This window comes from Calliphora vicina, chromosome 5, assembly GCF_958450345.1.
Source record: "Calliphora vicina chromosome 5, idCalVici1.1, whole genome shotgun sequence".
In the NCBI taxonomy this organism is placed as follows: Eukaryota; Metazoa; Arthropoda; class Insecta; order Diptera; family Calliphoridae; genus Calliphora; species Calliphora vicina.
The window spans coordinates 5,922,081-5,949,014 of NC_088784.1; the positions used below are offsets into that span (position 1 = coordinate 5,922,081).

General features: G+C 27.1%; 2 protein-coding genes across 2 annotated transcripts in view; both read right to left on the reverse strand.

Moving 5' to 3' along the window:
- a (arc) overlaps positions 1-26,934 on the reverse strand; it is a 138,122-nt gene that overhangs the window by 99,672 nt on the left and 11,516 nt on the right. The gene's annotated exons all lie outside the window — the stretch shown is intronic.
- gom (gomdanji) lies at positions 23,695-24,381 on the reverse strand. The gene is made up of 3 exons (XM_065511146.1): positions 24,244-24,381; positions 23,992-24,164; positions 23,695-23,923 (listed from the first exon to the last, which is right to left on the reverse strand). Exons 1-3 carry the CDS (start codon positions 24,296-24,298, stop codon positions 23,846-23,848), a joined length of 306 nt encoding a protein of 101 aa, XP_065367218.1. The 5' UTR covers positions 24,299-24,381; the 3' UTR covers positions 23,695-23,845.

The following is a 26,934-nucleotide window of genomic DNA, read 5'->3' on the forward strand; positions in this document are numbered from 1 at the left end:
AATAATTTAATCATGATTTAAGAGACAATCCAAAAATATCCCAAGCTAAATTAACTATTAATAGTTTTGAGATCATAGTGAAAACGTACCCAGTAAAGTACCAAATTTAGTACCTTATTTACCATGCTTAGGCTGAACTAAACTCCTTGTTTCTTTTTTTTTACATTATTTTTTTTTTGTCATAATTTACTCCAGTTGGATGGAGTTCAGATCACAAATCCGTTCTTGTTGTATCTACAATATTTACGTGTTTGAGTACATGCGTGTGTTTTTTTAAAAAGATCAACGACACAAGTCACATATTTGCCTTTGTCATATTGTTTGGAGAGATACATACAAAAACAAATTTTGTACCTTAAGTAAGTAGTTGTTTTTGTTGTTGTTGTAGTGCATAATATTATTATTCTTTTTCATTATTATTGTTGTACTTATTGTCATTCTCACTGAATGCAATGCTGGGTTTAACGTTGGGTATTTTCTGCTGTTTTTTTTTTCTTTCCACTTTATATTTTTCCAAAGTACATGTCAGATTCTCTAGGTTTTAATAAACATAGATATGTACAAAATGCATATGTACGAAGTAAAGTGTGTGTATTTATTTACTTAGTGGTGGTACTTTATAGTTACAAGACGTTTTCGTTTCCACTGTCACAAAAACAAACAAAAAAAAACACCTGTTTTATAAAGAAACTCGAAATTTCCACTTACTCGAGAGGTTAATAAATTTATTAATAATTGAACAAGAAAATTAAATGGAAATAAATGTTAATGCATTGTTTTAGATAGATTTGAAATAATTGGGAAAAAATTCGAAATTTTTCTTTGAAATTTTCATAATCAACTACAACACACAGTGGGGTCGATGGATAAATTTTAATAAATATATAAAAGTATCTGGTAAACTACTTGTCTGTAAAATATATTAAAATTATTTAGGAGGGGGGGGGGAGGAGATTATTTGTCATTGATCTTAATTTATCACTTACTTTTAAGTGGGGTTGTCATTCGAATAATCGTGGGAAAAATATAATTTTTATTCGAGTGAATACAATTTCGAATCCAAAAAAAAAAATATTCGATCAATAATTGTCAAATAATCGTAAATGTTACTTCATAATTCGATTTAATAGAAAACTCTTTCGAATAACAACGTAACGAGTAAGGATTACTTATGAATTTCATGATTTTCTCATAAAAATTTCAGCAGGAAACTTGCCAAAACATCAGCAGTAGAGTGTCCAAGAAACCGGCAAATTTAAAAAATCGGTTTCCGGTTTAACCGAAGAAGTGTGTTTTTGAAAAAACCGGTTTTGAATGTTGTCTTTTATAAAAATCGGTTAACCAGTTTTAAAAGGGTTTTGCCTTCAAAAAAACCGGTTAACGGTTTAAATTTAATTTTTATTTAATACTAGTTGACCGGGGCGGTCAACTATTCACTAATGTTAGTTCTTCAAATTTCTTCAACCCACATAGACCTGCCTGTTCTTATTTATTTGCAAATAGAATATATAAATTTGTATTGCATACTTTAGGGGGCATTTTTTATTACAGTTGACTGGACTCAATCAAAATTTCAGAGTTTTACCCGGAATTATTGAATTTTTTTCTTTACAAACCATCTCCTGAAAATTTCGAATCGAATAAAAAAAATAAGCCAAATCGCTCCAGCCGTTCTCACGTGATGCCATTACATACATGGACCATTTCATTTTTATATATATAGATACATATAAAAGGTTTCCTTAAATTTATTTTTATTTGTGAACGCTAATAGGAAATGTGTTAAGAATTGTGTACTAATTCTTCGGAAATTTAGCATTTTTGAATTCTCAAGGCATAAAGTCATGCAATCATTTTATATATTTTACGAAATATTGTTAAATGCTATAATTTTCTATAAAATAAATCAATATTTTTGAAAATGTAATCAAAGTTTTTCATAAATATGTTTGAATGAGCTTTAGAAAATATATTTCATTAAAACCGGTTAACCGTCTTACAAAAACCGGTTTATCAAAAAACCGAAACCGAAAGATGAAAAAACCGGTTGACCGGTTTACGATTTCGGTTTTGGATACTCTAATCGGCAGCAGTACAAATGTCAAAATTTCAGCTGTAAAAAAACCTGATCATTGAAGTAAAACTTCTGCTACCAAAACATCTTCCGATTGATAAAACCGTCATTGATTTGTCAATCTTTGGTCGAGAAAATTTTTCAATCTGATTCTGCTGACTTTCTCATACAAATCAGCAGAACAAATGTCAAAATGTGATCAGGACATTTGCTAAGCTGTAAATAGCTGTAAAAGTTCTGCTGCCGAATGTTCTTCCGATTGATAAAATTGTCCATGAGTGGGGAAACTTTGGGAGGAATCTAATTACCGAGGGTACAAAGCAGAAATTTGACAATAGTTTTAAACTATAAAATACTTGTTAAGCAAAATATATTTTTTGGTGAAAAAATATTTTTTCTGAAATAGTTTTTATTAGAGAAAAACAAGCAAAAGAGCTAAGTATATTCGACTGTGCCGAATAAGATAAGAATCTTCACAAAATTATAATTTAAAATAAAAATTTTAAATATTTTTTTTTTTTAATTTTCACTTCAAAATTTTTCAACGAAATTTTTTTTTGAAAAAAATTTAATTTTAAAATTGTTTTTAATTTTTTATTTTAATTTATTAGTGAACAAAATTTTATGATAAAAAATTTTTTTTCGATGAAAAAAATTCGAAGTAAAAAAATATCTCATATCTCATCCATTTATGGACCTATGACTGTATAAAGACCTACTATTAAAGCTAAAATTGTACTGTAGAAACCCATGTGTTTGAAGCTAAAATACGACTGTATTAAATCTAAAATTAGGCTGTATCAAGATCCGTGATTGAAGCTAAAGTAAAACAATTAAAACTGTATAAAACCTGTATATAAAAATCTAAATGATCTGAACTAATAAAGGAAAGTCCCAGCTAATGATATTGAATAAAATGAAATCCTATTATATAAGCACAAAATTATGATGTAGCTTGGACCACTGAAACTTCCCACAGCAAAAACACTTCCTGCTTTTATAGATCCTGGTGTTAAAGAAAATGCAACTCTGTATTGGAAGTCGATCGTTGATTAATGATCATTTGTGAATGGTTTGATATAGCTCTCTAAAGAACACATTACCTTTTCTAAAAATTCAAAAAGAACAAAATTAATTGAAAAAAATGTACGATAATCTAAGCTTTGGATTTATATGTTTAAGCTACTTCAATTCCTCTGAAGTCCTAAAGGGAACTAACAGCAAAGCAGCTATTTTTGCGATCGTTTTCTTAAATACAAAATTTATTTTAAAATTTACTGATTTATTAGTATCTTTCAATTCCCGCAATTTCTAAATTGATTAAAGGCGTTATAACTAACATAACTTAAACCCTTATTACCGCAAGTGTTTTTCCGCGATAAAATACAGCATGTTTCATTCCAAAACTCAACAATTCAGTGGAAACTTAAAGGTATTTTCATTCTAGCATCTATAAATTTCAAAAACTAAAACAGGGTAAATGAATAACACAACAGAGTGAGGAGTGTGACATGAAAACATTTAATAAAATATTACATCTCTACTGCTGTAAAGTGTAAGTTAAATTGTTTTGTATTAACAAATATTCACACATTCATGCACACAATGCTCAGAGATAATGATGATTAAAATAATATGTAATGATAATGAAAATGATAATTATGATGATGTAAATAGTTTAGTGAAAAGACAAATATTATAGTGTACCTACGTTTTAGTATGCAAGTATGTGTATGGGTTTGTGTAAGGGTCCAGCAGTTCTGGAACTATCATTTGCAGCAGTACATATTTTAACATGTAGTTGTCACAGGAAATCTGCTCTACGGATTTCTAAAAGATACTTAGTGACAATTAACTCTTTTATAGATTACTTTTGATGAGTAAAATAACTACTTCTTAAAAAATTAACTAACACACTACCCTCCAGATTACTTAGGGACAATTGATTCTACTCAAAAATACTTCGTATATATAAAGTAATCTCTTGACTTCTCTTTGCATTACAAAGGACCCAAAAGTAAACAGACTACACTATAGATTTTTAAGGGACACTTAAGTCACTATTGTGTCTAGATTGCTTGGGATGTGTTAAGTGATCTCCAAACTTCTCTTGACTCTATATTCCTTTGGGCTACTAAACTGACTATTAACTCTGTGCTAGATTACTTGGGATATATAAAGTAATATCTTAAGATCTCTTTGCTTTACAAAGGACTCATAATTAAACAGACTACACCGTAGATTACTTAGAGATACTATTGTGACAATTGACTCTAGATTACTTAGGATGTGTAAGAATTCTCTTAACTCTAAATTAAACACACTACACTCTAGATTACTTAGAGACATTGCAGTGATAATTAGTTCTGCGCTAGATTACTTGGGACGTGTAAAGTAATCGCTTGACTTCGCTTTGTTTTACAAAGGACCCAAAATTAAACAGACTACTGAGGGATACATAATTCATAATTGACTCTAGATTACTTCGGATGTGTAAAGCAACTTATCTTGACTCTGTATGATTAAACACACTACACTCTAGATTACTTTGGGACACTAAAGTGACAATTGAGTCTGCGCTAGATTACTTGGGATATATAAAGTAATCTCTTGACTTCTCTTTGCTTTCCAAAGGACCCATAATTAAACAGACTACACTGTAGATTACTTAGGGACACTATAGTTACACCTGACTCTAGATTACTTGGGATGTGTAAAGAATATCTAGACTTCTCGTTACTCTAAATTAAACACACTACACTCTAGATTACTTAGGGACACTATAGTGACAATAGACTCTCGATTACTTGGGATGTGTAAAGAATTTCTAGACTTCTCTTAACTCTAAATTAAACACACTACACTCTAGATTACTTAGGGTTACTAAAGTGACAATTAACTCCGCGCTAGATTACTTGGGATGTGTAAAGTAATCTCTAGACTTCTCTTTATTCTTGAGACATATATAAATTAGAGAAAATGCTGTCTAAAGCCACTTCCAAAACTGTTGGGTACTATATATAAGAGCGATGTTCAGTAGTGTATGTTTTTGTACTTATTGCTGGAAGTGTTGTAATGTTGTTGAGCCAAGAGGCAGTTGCGCTGTGTTGTTGATGAGATGATGGAATGTTCATTTAACTGCAAGTACCACATTATTGACTTAAGAATGTGGTTCGCATTGTAAACTGTTTACGCCTGTTCCCTCACTCACTAACTCACTCACTTACTATGTAGTAGACACGTTTGTTTTGTTGTTAACTTTTTTTCTATCTTTTCAAATTAAAAAAAAATATAGAAGAAAGAAAAAAATCCTCTAACAACAAAATATTTTATATAATTTACAGAAATGGTATTAAATAAAACAAGAAGAAAAAAAAAGAAATAACAAATAATAAATCGATTTGATAGAAAGAAAATAAAAGAAAAACTAGTTGGAAAAATACTTTTTCCGCTTAAACATTAATATAATTTTCTGTTATATTCTGTTGCGTTTTATCGTTATTTACAAAGCTCTTGGAATTGTAGTTGTTGTTGCTGCTGTTGCTGTTGCTGTTGCTGTTGTTTTATAAACTTTAATTTTAATTACCCAGCTAATGAGCTTTTGAGTTATTTATTTTTCTTCTTTTTTTGTTGTTGTTGTTGCTGTTGGTTTGGCCTGGCTCTTAATACGGCCTACTAATTAAATGTTTCTAAGCAATTAATTAAATAACTCGCAAACTAGTATGAAATATACTGGTCAAGGTGTACTTTCTCCTTGGCTTATTTGCTCATACTTGTAACCATAAATATTTGTTTTATGTTGGTTTTATTAATAAATAATACATTGGAAATATTACTTAAATCAAGAAAATGATTTAATAGTTTGGAAAATTAACACGCAAAAAATATCTTAAAAGTTTAGAAGTAGAAAAAGAAAATTGTAAAATATAACAGATAGACGTTTTAGATAATAAGAATTGAAAATGCTATTTATGGACCAATAATCCAGATTTTCAATCAAGTAAAAATTTTAAATTTCAAAGCATTTGAAAATAGTAGTAGAAATACTACTTTTTTAAACTACTTTTTGTGTAAAAATTCCTAAATTATGGAATAAAGTACTGAAAAATTAAGGCAAACATTTTTATTCATTTATATAATTTAAAATCAAGTACAAATTTTAAATTTCAAAGCTTTTGAAAATAGTAGTAGAAATACTACTTTTTTAAAAAATTTAAAAAAAGTACTAAAAAATAATATTTACTAATTTTTAATAAAAAAATAATACATTTTGTAATTTAAGCTTCTTCCAAAATAGTACTAAAAATACTACTTTTTTGTGTAAAAATTCCTAAATTATGGAATAAAGTACTGAAAAAATAAGGCAAACATTTTTATTTATTTAAACAAATTAAAATCAAGCAACAATTTTAAATTTCAAAGCTTTTGAAAATAGTAGTAAAAATACTACTTTTTTAAAAAAGTAAAAAATGTACTAAATATGTAATAATGTTTTGTGATTTATAATAAAAAAATAATACATTTTGTAATTTAAGCTACATTCAAAATAGTGCTAAAAATACTACTTTTTGTGTAAAAATTCCTAAATTATGGAATAATGTACTAAAAAACTAAGGCAAACATTTTTATTCATTTAATCAAATTAAAATCAATGAACAATTTTGAATTTCAAAGCTTTTGAAATTAGTAGTAGAAATACTACTTTTTTAAAAAAATTAAAAAAAGTACTAAAAAATAATGTTTACTAATTTGTAATAAAAAAATAATACATTTTGTAATTTAAGCTACTTTCAAAATAGTACTAAAAATACTACTTTTTGTGTAAAAATGTCTAAATTATAGAATAATGTACTAAAAAAATAAGTCAAAACCTTTTATTCATTTAAACAAATTAAAATCAAGGAAAAAATTTAAATTTTGAAGCTTTTGAAATTAGTAGTAAAAATACTACTTTTTTTAAAAAATTTAAAAACGTACTAAATAATAATGTTTAGTGATTTATAATAAAAAATAATACATTTTGTAGTTTAAGCTACTTTCAAAATAGTACTAAAAATACTACTTTTTGTGCAAAAATTCCTAAATTAGAAATAGTGTACTGAAAAAATAAGGCAAACGTTTTAATTCATTCAAACAAATTAAAATCAAGGAACAATTTTAAATTTCAAAGCTTTTGAAAATAGTAGTAGAAATACTACATTTTTAAAAAATTAAAAAATGTACTAAATAATAATGCTTACTAATTTATAATGAAAAAACTAACACATTTTGTAATATAAGCTACTTTCAAAATAGTACTAAAAATACTACTTTTTGTGTAAAAATTCCTAAATTATGGAATAAAGTATTGAAAAAGTTAAGGCAAACATTTTTATTCATTTAAACAAATTAAAATCAAGTAAAAATTTTAAATTTCAAAGCTTTTGAAAATAGTAGTAGAAATACTACTTTTTTAAAAAATTAAAAAATGTACTAATTATAATGCTTACTAATTTATAATGAAAAAACTAACACATTTTGTAATTTAAGCTACTTTCAAAATAGTACCAAAAATACTACTTTTTGTATAAAAATTCCTAAATTATGGAATAAAGTACTGAAAAAATAAGGCAAACATTTTTATTTATTTAAACAAATTAAATTCAAGGATAAAATTTAAATTTTGAAGCTTTTGAAAATAGTAGTAGAAATACTACTTTTTTAAAAAATTATAAAAGTACTAAATAATAATGTTTAATAATTTATAATAAAAAAAATAATACATTTTGTAATTTATGATTGTTTCAGAATAGTACTAAAAATACTACTTTTTGTGCAAAAATTCCTAAATTATGAAATAAAGTACTGAAAAAATAAGGCAAACATTTTAATTCGTTTAAACAAATTAAAATCAAGTAAAAATTTTAAATTTCAAAGCTTTTGAAAATAGTAGTAGAAATACTACTTTTTTAAAAAATTTAAGATAATGTACAAAATAATAATGTTTACTGATTTATAATAAAAAAATAATACATTTTGTAATTTAAGCTACTTTCAAAATAGTGCTAAAAATACTACTTTTTGTGAAAAATTCCTGGAGTATGGAATAAAGTAGTGGCAAAATTTTTTATTCATCCAAAAAAATTAAAATCAAGGAAAAATTTAAAATTTCAAAACTTTTGAAAATAGTAGTAGAAATACTACTTTTTTAAAAAAATTTAAAAAGTACTAAAAAATAATATTTACTAATTTATAATAAAAAAATAATATATTTTGTAATAAAGTACTGAAAAAATAAGGCAAACATTTTTATTCATTTAAACAAATTAAATTCAGGGATAAAATTTCAATTTTGAAGCTTTTGAAATTAGTAGTAGAAATACTACTTTTTTAAAAAATTTAAAAAAGTACTAAAAAATAATGTTTACTGATTTATAATAAAAAAATAATACATTTTGTAATTTAAGCTATTTTCATAATAGTACTAAAACTACTTTTTGTGTAAAAATTCCTAAATTAGGGAAAAAAGTATTGAAAAAATAAGGCAAACATTTTTATTTATTTAAACAAATTAAAATCAAGGAAAAAATTTAAATTTTGAAGCTTTTGAAATTAGTAGTAGAAATACTACTTTTTAAAAAAATTAAAAAAGTACTAAATAAATGTTTACTAATTTATAATAAAAAAAATAATACATTTTGTACTTAAAGCTACTTTCAAAATAGTACTAAAAATACTACTTTTTGTGTAAAAATTCCTAAATTATGGAATAAAGTACTGAAAAAATAAGGCAAACCTTTTTATTCATTTAGATAAATTAAAATTAAGGAAAAAATTTGAATTTTTAAGCTTTTGAAATTAGTAGTAGAAATACTACTTTTTTAAAAAAATTAAAAAAAGTACTAAAAAATAATATTTACTAATTTTTAATAAAAAAATAATACATTTTGTAATTTAAGCTTCTTCCAAAATAGTACTAAAAATACTACTTTTTGTGTAAAAATTCCTAAATTATGGAATAAAGTACTGAAAAAATAAGGCAAACATTTTTATTCATTTAAACAAATTAAAATTAAGGAAAAAAATTAGATTTTAAAGCTTTTAAAATTAGTAGTAGAAATACTACTTTTTTAAAATATTAAAAAAGTACTTATTAATAATGATTGAATGATTTACACGACAAAATAATAAATTTTGTAATTTAAGATTGTTTCAAAATAGTACTAAATATACTACTTTTTAAGCAAAAATGGCTAAATTATGAATAAAATATATAAAAAATTAAAAAACTAAATTGTATTCCTTTAATCAAATTTAAATCACATAGAAATTTTAAATTTCAAAACATTTGAAAATAGTATGAAAATACTACTTTTTTATAAAAGTACCTTCAAAGGTATGTCATTTTGAAGGGTACATTATTCTCACTTAGTGAACATTTTGTACAATTTGTAGGAAATTGTGTCTGCTTTTCAAAAATGTATTAAATTTGTAATAATTAAAAAATTCCTGGAAGACTTTTTGCAAAAACAAACTGAAAACCAGCTAATGGTAATAGCTTATTACAATACTATTTACTATATTCATAATGCATTATTCAAGACTTATAAAGCTTGATAACAAATCTCTTATAAATATTCTAGCAAATGACTAATATTTTATTTTATTTCTGTGGCAATTAGTATTCTTTAGAAAGACAACTTTGATAAAAAACTGCTGCTGCTTTAAACATATTTGCTATTAATGTGAGTGCATACAAAACAAATTAATTTAATTATTTATTTAAGTTTTTTTTTAAAAAAGATAAATAAATTAAATTTTATATTTAAAATTCTTGTCTTTTTGTTGCCTTTCAGTGACCTACTACCATTTAAAGAACGTCTTAAATATGAATAAAAGTATTGTTGTAATGAAATTTATTTAAACAAATTGTTTAGCTGCTGGCCATTGTTTATTTTCATAAATATAAATAAAACATTCTGAGTTAAATTTATTGTTTAAACAAAGAACTGCAATAAATTTCTCCTGCTGAAAAATTTTTTGACCAATATGAACGTTCTCATTTTGGCTATTATTTGTAAAATATTGTTATTATTCTTATTGTTGCTGCTGTAGCTTAAGCTTTAGCTGTTGCTACTCTACTCCACTTTACACATGTTGGCAGCTCAACAAAAGAGTGGCAATAACAGTTTGAGCCAACGTTAAAAGCTGTTTATGTATGAAATGTTTAACAATAAATGCTTTGTATGCAGTATGTCTGTAGAGTTGTTGTCCGTCCGTCTGTCTGTTTATTTTCTTTCAATTCTTTGTGTTTGACTAATGAAGAAACATCTTTTCCTATATATTACTGTTTTAGTGGATTTTTTGTTAAAGCAGTGCTGGCCATAAGGAGAACATTTAACATTACTACATGTATTATAGAGTTTGAAAGAAAATTCTGCTAGCATTGTAATATTTGTTCGTCATTGTTATTATTTTTTATAAGTTTCATGATCTGCCCATAAATATTTACTGCATTGGACCCCTGGTAGCTTTGTGTGCCCATCACTGATACATATGTAGAACCTTTGAATGGAGTTTTCGATTTTGTTTTGTTAATATTGTGTTGAAAATTTGTTCGTTGTTTTGGTTTTTATTTATTTTGAAGCTTATTTTTGTGCGTTTGTAACATTTTCTTTTACTGTTTTTTCTTTGGTCTTTTTCTTTTATGAAATTGTTGCTTAATTATTTGCTATAGCCTTAAGTTAAGTTATTAGCCATTTATTAATATTCTTTTGTAACTCTAAATAATATTGTTTTGTTTACGATTTACGTTTTAAGAGTTAGAAAAAAGTGAATTTCTAAATGATTAAAATGCAGTTTCATTTCCTTATAGTTGCTAATATGGTTGACAAATAATTATTTTACTTACTTTTTTAATTTGTTTACTGTTTTGTATATTTTTGTTCATTACCTGTAAATAAAAAAGGAAATTGGTTAAAAAATATGTCTTCTAAATAAATTTATAAATTAACAAGTAAGAGAGCTGTGCCGAATATAGCTTATATAAATTATACTTTAAAATAAATTTTTTTAGGTAAACAAAATTTAATTATTTTTTTAATTTTTTTTAAAAAAAGTATTTTCCAAATTTTTAAAAAAAATTTTTGATGAAAAAAAAAATTCGGGTTAAAAAATATTTTTCCCGATTTTGACCCATTGTAGGTCCAACTTACTATAGCCTTATCTACATCGTTGCAATGGACTTTGAAATATCTATCATTAGATATCCATATTGTCTATATTAATGACTTAGTAATCCAGATATAGATCAAAAATAGGTAAAAAATCGAGGTTGTCCCGGTTTTTTGCTCATATCTCCGTTATTTATGGACCGATTTTGCTGATTTTAAATAGCAAACTTCTCGAAAGCATGTCTGACAGAATTATTGAAGATTTGGATCCCGAAGATATCTGGGGTCTTCAGAAAATTGATTTCAATAGACAGACGGACGGACATGGCTTAATCGACTCCGCTAACTATAAGGATCCAGAATATATATACTTTATAGGGTCGGGAATGAAAAATGTAGAAATTACAAACGGAATGACAAACTTATATATAAATTGTATAAAGAACATTTTTTCTCAAAAATACACATTGGGGCAGTGATATGCAGAAGTTTGTTGGAAATTTCAAAATATGCAAAAACAAAATTATCTGATTTATGATTTTTGTGGTTTTAAATTTGAAATTTTAAGCGAAAAAAGTTTAAGAACCTTTAAAATCCCTTATTTATTCGTTATATAGATTAATTATCAAAAGATATTGAAATATATTATGGTTTCTATAAATTTGAAAAGCTGCCGATCACTGTCTGAATTTTGCAATTTTAAAGTTTAAAAGCGTAATAAAATAAATTTAAATGATGTCTTCAAACTAGAACTATTGGCTATTGCTGCATATAATAATATACCAAGTTGACACTTGGTCATTTATAATCATTTGTTTTTCATATAAATATTTTTCGAAATCTGTAATGTATTTTTGATTAATACTTTATTTGTGGAAATTTTCAGGAATTCAAAATGTACAACATAAAGAGCAATTGCGAAATCTTGTCATTTCTCATATAAATTATTATTGCACGGCATTATCTTACTGCATTACAAAGCTGGTAAACAAGATGATAACAAGGTGACGACAATTACTTAGATGTTTTAAGTTTGAAACTATTCTTGTGGCATTTGGAAGCGTTAAGATAGACATATTATACATCATTAGAAAGGAAATTTTGTCTACTTTTAAAAAATGTATAAAAATCTTAATAAATATTAAATTCTTTTAAGACTTTTTACAAAAATGTTTTATTACTATTGATGTTTCTTAACTATTAATTTTATCAATCAAACCTCAACAATTCATTTGCCCTTGTTAAAAATAAAACAAATTCTTTCCCAAGTGATTCAAAATTATCTTGCCATTTCTCATAACTGCATTATCAACCTAGCAATCAAGTAGAAGACAATTCCTTAGAATTGTTAAGTTTGAGACAATTTATGTGGCACTTGAGAAAAGTTAAGATAGACAAATTATTCTTCATTAGAAAGGAAATGTTATCTACTTTTTAAAAATGTATTCAATTTTTAATTACCATAAAAATTCATGTAAAACTTTTGGCAATAATTTATTATTTTTATGTAGTGAATCATAGCTGTTACTTTTATCATTCAAACCTCAACAGATTTTCATTAATAGATAGATCATTTGCCATTGGTCAAAATCAATTCTGTCCCCAAGTGAACATTGTTGTGCTCGGTATTATCCAACTGCATTATCAAGCAGACAAACAAGGTAATGGCGATTACTTAGAATTGTTAAGTTTGAGACCATTTATGTGGCGCTTGAGGAAAGTTAAGGTACACAAATTATACATCATTAGAAAGGAATTTTTGTCTACTTTTTAAAAATGTATAAAATTTTTAATTAACATAAAAATCCATGTAAAACTTTTGGCAATAATGTACTATAACTGTTACTTTTATCAATCAAACCTCAACAGATTTTCATTAATAGATCATTTGCCATTGGTCAAAATCAATTCTGTCCCCAAGTGAACATTGTTTTGCTCGGTATTATCCAACTGCATTATCAAGCAGACAAACAAGGTAATGGCGATTACTTAGAATTGTTAAGTTTGAGACCATTTATGTGGCGCTTGAGAAAAGTTAAGGAACACAAATTATACATCATTAGAAAGGAAATTTTGTCTACTTTTTAAAAATATATACAATTTTTAATAAACATAAAATTCTTGAAAGACTTTTTGCTAAAATATATTATTTTTATAGCTAGTAATGATTCATAACTGTTACTTTTATCGCACAAATCTCAGCAAATTTCTTCAACACATCATTTGCAATTGTTATAAATAAAATCAATTGTTTCCCCAATTGATTTCTTTTTTTTAAATCTGTCTCAAGTTATGTTTTTTATTTCACATAAAAATACTTATTAAAGCATGACCAAATGGCACACTATTAAATGGCTATTGTATTGCATAGGAAAATTTTTCTAACAGTTGATGTTTAAATGCAATTTTTTTTTTGTACAATTTCCTACATTTCTTTAGCAATTTAATTGAAAAAAAGAAAGAAACATAAGAATATCTTTTTCAATTATAATACAAGTATGAAATGAAAAAAAAAGAAAATAAAATAAAAACTAGAAAATCATTTATATAATTTTAATAATTTACAGCTGCATTTTGAGTTGCAGCCTGGTAAATCAAAACAACAATATAAACTTCCTATAAATCGCAATGCATCAGCGTCATCCAAATGATGATGATCAGCAGCAGCAGTAAGTAACATCATACAACTCTGTGGAAATTATTATCAATAGAGTAAGAAATACAGGGATCTATACATACATCATCATCATCATCATGATCAGTTAAGCTCGATTAACAAGTGTTTTATTTATTTCATTTGCTTCAACTTGCGATTTATTTATTTCATTTCATTTCTGTTTCTTTTTCAATTTTTTTTCTTATGCCATTTTAATTTTTATCTCAAGAGATCGTATGTTCTTTCAAATGTATAAATTTCTTTGTGTTTTTTGTTCATTATTATAAAAAAATTTATAAAAATTTGAATCACTGTTATTGTTGTTACTTGAGTTTTTCTTCTGTTTTTGCTTAAATTATGTTTAAAAAAAGTGCGTGTTCTAAATGCATTTTATAGATCATCTTTAATACATACTTGAATAAAGGCATTAAAATATGGCAAACAAAAAAAATATTGTTATTTTCAATTAATTTAATTGGTTTTCAAAAGAATATATGGCAGCATACACATGAATATGTCTGATGATATCATCATAATTGTAGTTAAATAACAAGAAATCAGAACAAATATTGTATTAGAAGTTTTTAAAAGATAATCAGCAAAATTTTTAAATGAAATTTATAAGAACTGAAATATTTGTTGAATAAAATATAACTAGAAACACTAAAATAATGAAAAATAATGTAGTACATCGAAATAACTGACAAAATTGTTTCCAAAATAAACACTGATGTAAAACGATTCCTCCATACCGATATATTCATGCGAAATTGGTAATGCAGTAGTCGGTAATGCAGTAACCAAAACTATATTACAGAACAACACGATTGAGCAAATTTCCTGTAGAGTGTTGATTTTGAATCCATTCATTTGACTAGTGGATAAGTTAAGCTGGATATATTATATATCAAGAAAAGGAAATTGTATCTTCTTTTCGAAAATGTATAAATATTTTGGAAATTACAAAATTCATGGAAGACTTTTAGCCAAAACAAAATTTCGCGCTAATGGACATTTTTTTATAATGCAATAAAATATTTATTTATAACTGTTTTTGAATAAAATTGTACAGTAATATAGAATTTTCAGTTCTAAATGCTATACTGAACTGGTTTTTTCAGATATGCTATTAAAAATCCAAAAATTCCCAAAAAAAAACTTATAAAAAATCCTATTGGAAGACACTTTATTTAATACACAACTATTGAGCAATAGAATTGGGAATCGATTTTGTATGTTGATAAACTGCATTTAATTTTTCTCTAACCAAACAACCACATCATCCTCCAAAGATTCTAAAAATTATTCTACGATGTTTGAATCCAAAATATTGTAAATGTGAGTGGAATAAAATCGCGATTTATGAAAAATATATTATAATATAAATTATATTATATATCATCGGAAAGTTAACACTTTTTGCTATATAACCCCATCATTAGTTTTCTTGTATCCCCTGATTTAGTGACTGTGAAATCTACAATGAATGATATTTCTGAACAATGCACCTTTGGGCAGCTATTTTCAGAATAATAGAGGAAATTTAAATATTAAAAAAGCAATTTTGGAGCAAACACTTATATCATTGGAAAGGTAACACTTTTCTCAATATAACCCCATCATTAATCTTTTTCTTTAATACATTCTTCTATCCCCTAACGGCAGTTAAAAGAGAGTGAAATAATCAAAAAAAATATTAATTCAATTTAGTTCCTTGCTTGGCGAAGAAGATTAAATTCGAAAATTAAAAATACGATTTTTGAAAAAGTAATTATATCATCGGAAAGGTAACACTTTTCTATATAAAACCCCATTATAACTTTTTTCTACATTATATTATTCTAGACGGTGACGACAGTTAAAAGTGAAGAAAATAATTTAAAAAGTTATTGACTTAATTAAGTCCATTTATTTGCTATATTTACAAGATTGGTGGAAATTCAAACATTAAAAATTCGAATTTGAAAAAAAGAATTATATCATAGGCTAGGTAATACCCTTCTTTATATAACCTCGTCATTAGTTTTTTCTTCAATCGTTTCTTGTATATTTTTCTAGCCGGTGACGACAGTTAAAAGTGAAGAAAATAATCTTAAAAGTTATTGCTTAATTAAGTCCATTTAAATGCAGAAGATTGATGGAAATTCAAACATTAAAAATTCGAATTTGAAAAAAACAATTATATCATCTTTTCTCTATATAGCCCCATCATTAGTTTTTTCTTCACTCCTTTCTTGTATCCTTTAATGGCAGTTAAAATTAAGGGAAATTATCTAAAAAATAATTTATAAAATTTAGTCCGTGTATATGCAAAAGATTGGAAATTCAAATATTAAAAATTCGATTTTGGAAAAGAGAATTACATCATCGGAAAGGTAACACTTTTAACTATATAACCCCATCATTAGTTTTTTCTACAATACATTCATGTATCCGCTAACAACAATTAAAAGAAAGGGTAATTTTCAAAACAAAAAATTATTGATAATTTAGTCCGATTCTATTCTATATTGAAAGGTTGGCGGAAATTTATATATTTAAACGAGATTTTGGAAAAAAGATTTTTGTCATCGGAAAGGTAACACCTGTATGTATATGACCACATCATTAGTTTTTTCTATAATACATTTTTGTATCCGTTAACGACAATTAAAAGTGAGGGAAATAGTCTTAAAATAATTGATAAAATATGACAGCAATCTTCATGGAGTAATGCCTCCAATTCTTGGCCTTTAAACTTTTTTGTCAGGCCTGGGCGATCTTCGTCTTCCGTGTGAAAATCACCACTTCTCAACCGTATCAAAATCACCACTTCTCTCGCACGTTGAAACCGATTACTTTGGTGGTCTATCAGTGTTCTTCACCGACACTTTTTTCAAATTAAAAAAGTAAAGCAAAACTTCCCACATATGACGCTTTGTTGGTACTAAATTCGACCTTATCGGAGCAATAAAACTTTGTTGTTTAAACATTAATAACGAAGCGAATAAATGACAGATATAAGTTATTAAAATTAAAAACCCAGTTCAAAAAATACGCCATCTATTGCAAATCCCGCATTTTAAGCCATACCGTCAATATATTAAGAAGATATTGAAACTTCAAGTTGTAGAAGAACTTCAATCCTCACATAAGTCATAAATAGTTTATGATATCAAAATAATTGAATATCACTATTGATCTTCGAAAATACATTTCATATGCAAACAATGTTGCAATCTTAAAGCAATTAATTAAATTAATCGCATTGAAAAAATTAATATTAAATAAAGCCAGTTAGAAGTACCTACGTGCAAACACAAAGTAGTTTATAAATATTTCGCAAAACTCTTAAAATGTAAGAAATTTTACTCTAAAACACTGATCACTGTTACAGTTTTATTTTTATTTTTATTTTTTTTTGTTTTTCCTGCTATTGCAACAATGTGAAAGTCAAAAAAAAAAAAATGCCGCCAAAAGCATTAATGTCGGTCGTACGACGTCTCCTCGTCACCGGCATTCTCATGCCTGCTCATCAGTCGCGTCCTCATCATCATTATTCAGTTGGCCGGTCCCGGCTCGGCCGTCTGTCTAAATGCATCATCATATGCACAGCTTAGTACACACACTCATAGTTTGGCTAGACAAGCGTTTATCTTAAGAATGTAAATATGTATCTTTAGAAAATGAACATGTCGTCTTCCTTTTTACACAATAGATACGACCGACCGACGCTGGGGCTCTGTAACGTTCATTATCTGTTGTTAAGTTTAGTTTAGTTAGTTTACTCTATTTAATAAAGAATATCTACTTTTTTTTGTTGTTTTTGTTGTTTGTTTTGTAAATAAGTTTTCCAACATTTTAACTGTTAATTTCTGTTTTAAACAAAAAAAATCTATATAAATAAATCTGTAGCAGAAAACGTATTAAAACAAGTTGTTTGTTACAGATTGTGTTTTAGTGATTTTCTTTGCAAATGTTAGAAGTGGTAAAAGATCTTTAAGAATGAGAAAAGAGGCTTTTTTTGTTTGATTTGGCATTAGTAGCGGATTTTTGTTTAACTTGCCACTATCATGTTATGATAACACTTGTTGGCATTATGATCAACAGAAATTCAAAAGAGTTGATTCCCTATATATAAATTAAATTTTAAATAATATGCAAGTTTCAATTAAATGCCAGTAAACTTAAATATATCTTAAGGTTTATATAATAATGATTAAGTATTAGCTTTTCGATGATATAATTATTTGTTCCTACATCATGATTTTAACTTTAGAATTTCCCCAATCTTTTTCATATTTCATATAAATTTATCAGTCATTTCTTATATTATTTTCCTTGCTTTTAACTGCCTTTCGCGAATAGAAGAATGTAACATAGCAAAAATCTAATAATGGGGTTATATAGAGAAAAGTGTTACCTTTTCTATGTTACAACTATTTTTTCCTAAAGCGAGTATTTAAATTTTAAATTTCCATCACTTCTAAATTTAATCAATAAATTTTTTAAGATTATTTCCCTCATTTTAAACTACCATTAAAGGATATAAGAAACGAGTGAAGAAAAAACAAATGATGAGGTTATGTAGAGAAAAGAGTTACCTTTCCGATGATATAATTAGTTTTTCCAAAATTGCATTTCAAATGCTTTAATTTCCACCAATCTTCTGCATATAGCATATAAATAGACTAAATTAAGTACATTTTTTTTTTGGAATTTTTCCCTCACATTTAATTGTCGTTAGCGGATAGAATAATGTATTAAAGAAAAAACTAATGATGGAGTTCTATATAGAAAAGTCTTACCTAGCCGATGATATAATTATTTTTACCAAAATCAAATTTACAATATTTGAATTTCCACTAACTAAATTGAATCAATAATTTTTTTTATTATTACCCTTACTTTTAACTGCCGTTAGGGGATAGAAGAATGTAGTGTAGAACAAAACTAATGAGAGGCTTACATAGAGAAATGTGTTACCTTTCCCATGATATAAGTATTTTTTTAAAGCGCATTTTTAATTTTTAAATTTCCATCAATCTTCTAAATTTATCAGTTATTTTTTTAGATTATTTCCCTCATTTTGAATTGTAATTAATGGATAAAAGAATTGTGTTTTCAAAAATCTAATGATGGGGTTATATAGGCGTTACCTTTCCGATGATATAATTAATATTTCAAAAATCGCATTTTTAATATTTGAATTTCCTCCAATTTTCACCAATGGAATAAATTTAACCAATTATTTTTAAAATAATTTTCCTCACTTTTAACAGAAATTAATGGATACAAGAAACGTGAGAAGAAAAAACTTAGAATGAGGTTATATAAAGATAAGTGTTACCTCTCCGATGATGTAATTGTCTTTTCCAAAATCGAATTTTTAATGTTTGTATTTTCACCAATCCAAATAAAGTCAATAATTTTTAAGATTATTTTCTTCACTTTTAATTGTTGTTTGCGTATTGAAGAATGTAATGTAGGAAAAAACTAATGCTGAGGTTACCTATCCAATGATATAATCATTTTTTCAAATTCGAATTTTTAATGTTTGAATTTCCAGCAATCTTCTGCATATAGCATATAAATGAACTGAATTGAATCAATAATTTTTTTGATTATTTCCCTCACTTTTAACTGCCGTTAGCGGATAGAAGAATGTAGTGTAGAAAAAAGTAATGATGGGATTATATGTAGAAAAGTGTTACCTATCCAATGATATAATTCTTTTTTTTTAAAATAGAATTTTTAATGTTTCAATTTCCACTAAAATTTACTAAACTTAATCAATTATTTTTTAGATAATTTCCCTCACTTTTATCTCCCATTAAAGGATACAACAAACCAGTGAAGAAAAATACTTATGAGGTTACATAAAGAAAAGTATTACCTATCTGATGATATAATCTTTTTTTTCAAAATCGAATTTTTAGTGTTTGAATTTCCACCAAACTTCTGCATGTAGCACATAAATGGACTAAATTGAATCAATAATTTCCATCACTTTTAATTGTCGTTAGCGGATATTAGAATGTATTAAAGAAAAAACTAATGATGGGGTTATATAAAGAAAAGTTTTACCTCTCCGATGATGTAATTGTCTTTTCCAAAATCGAATTTTTAATGTTTGTATTTTCACCAATCTAAATTAAGTCAATAATTTTTAAGATTATTTTCTTCACTTTTAATTGTTGTTTGCGGATTGAAGAATGTAATGTAGAAAAAAACTAATGATGAGGTTATATAGAGAAAAGTGTTACCTATCCAATGATATAATTATTTTTTTTCAAATTCTAATTTTTAATGTTTGAATTTCCAGCAATCTTCTGCATATAGCATATAAAGGAACTGAATTGAATCAATATTTTTTGTGATTATTTCCCTCATTTTTAACTGCCGTTAGCGGATAGAAGAATGAAGTGTAGAAAAAAGTAATGATGGGATTATATGTAGAATAGTGTTACCTATCCGATGATAGAATTCTTTTTTTCAAAATCAAAAAGTTCTTTTATCCTAATGAATTTTAAGAATGAATACCTTCAACTCACTGTCTCATATGAAAGTTGATTTCTTACGAAAAAAAAGAAGTGTTTGATGTATCTTTAGCAGCAGTATGTTAGAGAGAGGAAAAACACCTGTTGCTCGACACTGTCATTTTGGCTAAGAATCTTTGGCTTTAACAAGGCAGCATCAGCAGTGGAAGAAAAAAAAAGCTTTTGTTTGCCACATATGTAAGCATGCGTGTGTTGTTGTTGTTGTTGTTGCTGTAAACCAGTAGCTTAAGTCTTAACACCCTCTTGGGGTACAAGTTACTCCAATGTTATTGTTTTTGTTACAGTTTTGCCACATTAAGATGAGGCCTGGTTTGTTTTTGTTATGAGTATTTATTTTTTTTCTACTTGCTACCGCCACAGGATGTTGCTGATGAGTATGAAAGTTGATGGTCTATGGTAGTGGGGTATGATGACTATGTCAGTTTGTTGCTGATATTGCTACAAGTATTTGCTGGCAACCAAATATACTCCAACTTGTATGTAGGATATGTAGCTCTGTTTGAAAATGTGGGTTTACAAAAACATGTAATCAAGCGTAAAATGTTACGTTTTTGTAACGCTTCAATGTACAGCAAATGTTTAAGGCTACAAATTACTATGATTTGAATACACATTAAAACAACAACAACAATAACAACAAAAAACAATAACAACTTTGATTAATTTTAGTATTTCCATGCTGTTTAAAATAGAACTACAGAATGGTATCCACCAGGTATCTATAGTATCGTTTGGATACCTTTACATGTATGTGAAAGGGTTTCGTTTTGAAAAACTTACTCAGGCGTTTAGGCATTCATTCAGTTGACACATTATACATACGTCTGTACATATGAGCTGAGATTTATGAAGAAATACATAGGTTTTTACGTTTATTGTTACATAAATAGAAGTTTGTTTATTTGTAGGAAACTACTATTTTTAAATATGAAATGGGGTTTGGTTATTATGGTTCAATGTTTTTGTGGGGGAAAGTTTCAGGAATTATTATTGTTTCTTAAATTAAAGAGTAAATTGTAATAGATATTAGTAGATATTTTAAATGCCATTTAGCATGATGACATTGTTTTTCCTTACTTATCCCTTTAATGATATATTCTGAAGCGATTTAAGGAATTCAGACCCTCAGTCTTTCTATTGACTATAGAAAATTATCCAAATGAAACCTTTAACTAAATTCTAGGTTAGATTTTTCTACAATTAACCAACATAAGTATACTAGAATGAGTACAATATAACCCACTCATACTCTTTTATAAATTCTTGGGATTTCTGATGTCCAACGCTTGGACTCCAAGCGAATTTTGTGCCAACAAAGCGTCATATGAGGGAAGTTTTGCTTTACTTCCATAATATGAAAAAAGTGCCGCTGAAGCCCACCGATTATCACCAAAGCTTATGGTGAATTTGTTTCATCGACAAAGACCACCCAAGGCAGCTAAACAAATTTGAAGACCAAGACTTGGAGGTATTACTCTATGAAGACAATTGTCAAACTCAACCAGAGCTTGCAAAATCATTGGCAGCTACTCAAACAGCAATTTCAAAACGTTTTTTCATCCAAAAGAAGCGTAAATTGGGTAACATACGAATTGAAGCTGAGAGACCTTGAAAGACGATTTTGCATGTCAGAAATGATGCTTGAACGCTATAAATGAAAATCATTTTTGCAACGAATCATTACTTGCGATGAAAAATGGATCCATTACGACAACCCGAAGCGTAAGACATCGTATGTGAAGCTCAGCCAACCAGCCGAATCGATACCAAAGCCAAAGCTCTGTATTTGGTTTAAGCAAAAGAGTACCATCGATTATGAGCTAGCCAGACCATCACGAGGAACCTGCAACGAATGCAACTGATTCGTTTGAAGCGATCGTTGGCTGAAAAACTAACAGAATATGCGACCAGACATGACAACGCTTGGCCACATGTTGCAATACCTGTTAAAAATTATTTAGAAAGAAGCAGTTTTTGCTCACCCTCCAGACTTTTCCCCGTACGACTACTATTAGCTTCGATCGATGTAAAACGCTCTATCTGTGATGCGCTACACTTCAGAACAGAGTATCCGAAATTGGCTTGATTCGTTCTTGGCATCAAAAGATGATCAATTCTTTTAGCTCGAAATCCATATGTTGCCAGAACGATTATAAGCTGCTGAAATCTGTCCAGACTATCACAGGGAACCTGTACCGAACGCAACTGATTCGTTTGAAGCGAAAATTGGCCGAAAAACTCCCAGAATATGCGGACAGACATGACAACGCTTAGCCACATGTTCCTGTTAAAAATTATTTAGAATGTGGTTGGTAAGTCTTTCGCCTTATAGTCCAAACCGTGACCCGTCCGACTACTATTTGCTTCGATCGATGCAGAACGCTCTCTCTGGGATACGCTTCACTTTGGAAGAGAGTATCCGAATTTGGCTTGATTCGTGCTTGGCCTCAAAAGATGAACAGTTCTTTTGGCTCGAAATCCATTTGTTGTCAGAAAGATGGGAAAATGTCATAGCCATAGAGAAAAAACAAAGAGCGGAAACTCTCCTGTCAAAGACCTAACTCAGTTGTCAAAAACCTATGTGGTGAGAATGTATTAGTAAAAAAAACTATGTGAAAACAAAAACTACACTCGTATGTGTAACTTTTTTGAGTAATTTTTTTGTTTGAGTTTTTTTCTATTTTCCGCTATATGTTCTCTATGGTCATAGCTACCAATGGCCAATCCCAATAAGCTATTTTACTGGAACTCAAGTTGAGAGCAAGTGTAATTCAAGCCTTGAATTATAGTCAAGCAATTGAATTACAGTTGTATTACACTTTGTTTAAATAGTATTCAGGAAACATAAATCCATATGTTTTTCCAAATATTTTTCAAACAACAAAACATAATTACAATTGTATTCAAGTCAAATTCCAATAAAATGTTCAAGTACTTGAATTTTTTTTGAGCTTATTTTTTGTATTGGACAAATGTCTCAAAGTAAAAGCTAAACATTTTAAAAAAATCACGCATTTTTAAGTCGTACGTACAAGAGGTTTAAAGAATTTTAAAAATTAACAAATTTGTTTCCAAAATTTTTTTCCCCAAGAATTTTTCTAAGCTTTTTCCACTCATTTTTGTTTAACAATAATGACCAAGAAATCAATTTTAAATGATTTTCAATGTTTATTTCCTCATAAAAACTTAAATACAACTCAAATCATAAAGATTTTTAAAGGAATCATAAAAATATTTCCTAAAGAATTTAGCTCCAACCTTTATTTGATATTTCACTACTTTTAATTAGTTTATTTATTTATAAAAAAAATCAAAATAAAATACCAAAAGTAGCAATAACAGCAAGTAAATGAAAGGACCTATTATATTGACACGAAACAACTCCCCAAAATAGTTAATATAAATCAAACAAATTTGCTCTTTCTTACTGCTCCTCTTTCTCTTCTTCATAAGGATAGTCGGGTACAGAATAATTCAGTTCCATTTTGCCAGATTTAGCCACCTTTACCAATAAAAAAACAAACAAATTAACCAAAAAGTTAAAATCTTCCATTTTCTCCTGCCACCTACAAATATCACCGAACCAACAAATGAAGCAATACCACTTAAAAATACCATCATATAACGATTTTGTGCACGTGCATTGGCCTCTTTCCAACTACCCTCAGGTATTGGCACATCATTGAGGGTGGCATGTTCCCCACCATCCTTAAATTTGGCTTTTGAACGTGTCTGTAAGAAGACTAAAGTAAAGACAACAAGAGGTTTTTGGAGAATTTGAGCAGGAATTTGGTTTTAATTTTCTTTAGAAGTTAGACTCACTCGTTCTTTGAATTTGTGTACGCACTGGATTTCTTAGCTTATTTATGTTAAACATTTTGTTAATAAAATTTAAATTTCTAAATATTTTTTGTGTTATTTGTATTTAATATAAACAACAGAAATATTTGGAATATTTTTGAAAAGTTTGTCAATGTTTCAAGCGCAATGAAGTGATAATCCAGTAATTTTTTTTTAGAAACAAAAAACTAAGGTTGGCTACCGTTACCGTTAACCCTAAAATACACTTTCAGCTCAACTACTGTTACCGCTAAGCTACCGTTACAAAGATAACAGGGCATACCGTTGCCGAAATAATTCTAAATCGGTAGCCATCTTTGTAAACACATGTATTGCAGAGCTCGAAAAGAGATTTCAACAGCAGAATATGTACGAGCTAGCAATGCCGTGGAGACCATTTGCTCGGTATTCATATTTAAAAATTAGATTTGACATTTGATAATTAAAATTTAAGTTTTTATACCCTTCACAATGAGTGGCAATGGCAGACACGGATCCTGGTCAATCACTAAGGGGGGAGGGGAAATAATGCTTACATTTTTCATTTTTTAAACTTTAAAACTTTTCCGTCTGGATGTTGAAATCATCTTTCCGTAGCCCCCAAATAATTTACATACTTGATTAATACATCAATATATCCGCCATAGTCCCGGTTCGGTTGCTATTTAAAATCGAGAAAATCGGACCACAAATGTCTGAGATATAAGGAAAAACACCGGGACAACCTTGATTTTTACCTAACATTTATCTTTATCTGGATTACTGGATTATTAATATAGACAATATGGATATCTACTGATAAATATTTCAAAGACCTTTGCAACGACGTATATAAGACCATAGTAAATGGGTCAAAATCGGAAAAAAATTTTAAACCGAATTTTTTTTTCACCAAACGTTTTTTTTTCGCTAAATATTAAAAACAAAAATTTTTAAATTTAAAAAAAAATATTGAAAATTTAAAAAAAAAACAATTCGAAAAAAAAATTTTCCAAAAAATTAAAAAAAATAAATTTTGATTTTTAACTAAATATTAAAAAAAAATAATTAAATTAAAAAAAAAATATTTAAAATTTAAAAAAACAATTAGAAAAATTTTTTTTTTCACAAAATTAAAAAAAATATATAAATTTTTGTTTACCTAAAAATATTTAAAATTTTTATTTTGAAGTATAATTTGGTGAAGGCTATATAAGATTCGGCACAGCCGAATATAGCTTCCTAACTTGTTTTTTACAACTGAGTTAGGTACAACTGTGTAGTACTACACTGAACTTTGGCTTTTACTTTTTCAATTTCAAATTTATTATTTTGTTTTTAAATTTCTGACATAATATTAATGTTATTATTATTTAACAACTTTCAAAATAAAGATAGACTTTATTTTTATATTTAAATTAACTAAATTATTAAATCGTTAATATTATTGTTAAATATTCAAAACTTGTGTTTAGGCCTAAAAACCAACAATTGACTTTTGTTTTGAAATATGATGTTATTTAAGAAAATGGTTCAGAGTTGAAACCTATAAATTCTCTTTTCAAAACCATAAATTTTATTGTCTAAAACTAAACAATTCCTTAAAATCAATTGTTAAATTGTAACTGTGAAGTCTCCATAGAGTTTTTGTAACAAAATAAAAGTAATAAAAAAAATTATGACATTTTATACAGGTGTTAAACGTATAAAGCATTTAAAATCCATAAACACTAATAAGTTTGTTTCTTTTTTCTATAAAATTTGAATATTATAAGATTTAATACAAATGCCTTTGTTTCTTCATAGAGTCCATTTGAACCTCGTTACTATTGAAAGGTTAATAGAGTTTTAATTCTTTACAAAATCTTAAGGTTTTTTTGTTCTTAGATTTGAAAAATTCTTTTGTTATCACCATCCAAATCTAAACTAAAACGTGGCTATTGTTGTTTATTTTTTTTTGTTTATTTGTTTTCACAACAAAAAAATATCTAACTGTTTTTTTAGACTATGGTTAAGATAATAAAAAATATTCTAATTTGAAATAAATTATGTCAACATTAAACAATAATTTACAACAATAAAAAAAAAACAAGTTTTATTTCTAAAACACCATTATTAAGTAGGAGTTCAAGTTTCATATTATTTGACTTGTTACACTCAACCAACAACTAACTACTTAACTAACCCGTACAACACTTGTTGTAAACACTGACAACGAGTATAATTTCATTTAAATTGTATGTTAAGTTCAACAAATCATTAGCAAATTATCTTGACTTGAACAAAATATTTAAAACACTTGTTTTTCTTTTTGTTTTCTTAACTCAACATGGCTTCAACTAAAATGACAAATTTTGACATGACTATGAACTTGTCGGTAATGAGATGCTTACAACCTTAAAAACTAAATTGTTTTAGCAGTAAAAAATATACCGAATCGTAGCCAAGAAATATAAAAAAACAGTGTCAACTTTAAAGTGGAATTTATTTTTTTAGTTGAGCTTATTTTTAATACAACTTGTTTCCAGCTTAAGAATTAAATTAAAACAAATTAATGGCCAAGAAACCGTTCTACATAAAATGTATTTAATTAATTTCTTAAGAAACTACCAGAACAAGTACCTGCCTAAAGCAAAATGTACTACTTTAATAAGGTTTGCAGAGAAAATGGCACAAATTGTTTAACTGAAAACA